General features: G+C 30.6%; 1 protein-coding gene across 1 annotated transcript in view; it reads right to left on the bottom strand.

Moving 5' to 3' along the window:
• LOC119588699 (AP-3 complex subunit beta-2-like) overlaps positions 1–559 on the bottom strand; it is a gene marked incomplete in the record, with an annotated part of 6,145 nt that overhangs the window by 5,157 nt on the left and 429 nt on the right. Inside the window, 1 exon segment of the mRNA XM_037937337.1 lies at positions 205–326. Within this exon segment, the coding sequence (XP_037793265.1) occupies positions 205–326 (122 nt within the window).

Genomic DNA, 559 nt, shown 5'->3' with positions numbered 1-559 from the left:
GCAGTATAATAGCAAATGTTTTCAAATATATTATAAACATTAAAAAACAAGGAAATAGTAACTCAACCAAGGCTTACCACCTCTTCGTACAAACAGCCCCAGCTCCCAACAATTTACATAGGGAGTTGTAATGAAACTTCAGAATATATAAGAAACATTCAAATCATTATTTTTTTTCAACTTCAAATTCTTTCAGTAACCAACCTTCCAATGGCCTGGATTGTAGCAGCAACAAACTCCTTATCAGAGGATCCGATGTAGGTTTGAAATTCTCGCAGTATTACAGATATGTTGGCATCTGTTGCAAGGTTTGTCAGAACCTGAAGACAACAGAACAATAAATACCCTATGCATAATAAAAATGTTCAAAATACATGTTAAAAATAGTTTCTTCTACAATAAAAAGTAAAGAAAAATCATACTTTTATAAGTTTGTACTATGAGTTCAATATCTACAAAATCAATGCAGATAAAAGGGAATATGACTACTCTTTTTTAACTACAGTTTGTATCACTTCCTGTTGCAATATCAGCATTATAATTAACATTTTCAATTAAT

This window comes from Penaeus monodon, chromosome 24, assembly GCF_015228065.2.
Source record: "Penaeus monodon isolate SGIC_2016 chromosome 24, NSTDA_Pmon_1, whole genome shotgun sequence".
Lineage (NCBI taxonomy): Eukaryota > Metazoa > Arthropoda > Malacostraca > Decapoda > Penaeidae > Penaeus > Penaeus monodon.
The sequence above is the reverse complement of the archived record's forward strand: the minus strand, read 5'-3'. Positions and strand labels throughout refer to the sequence as shown.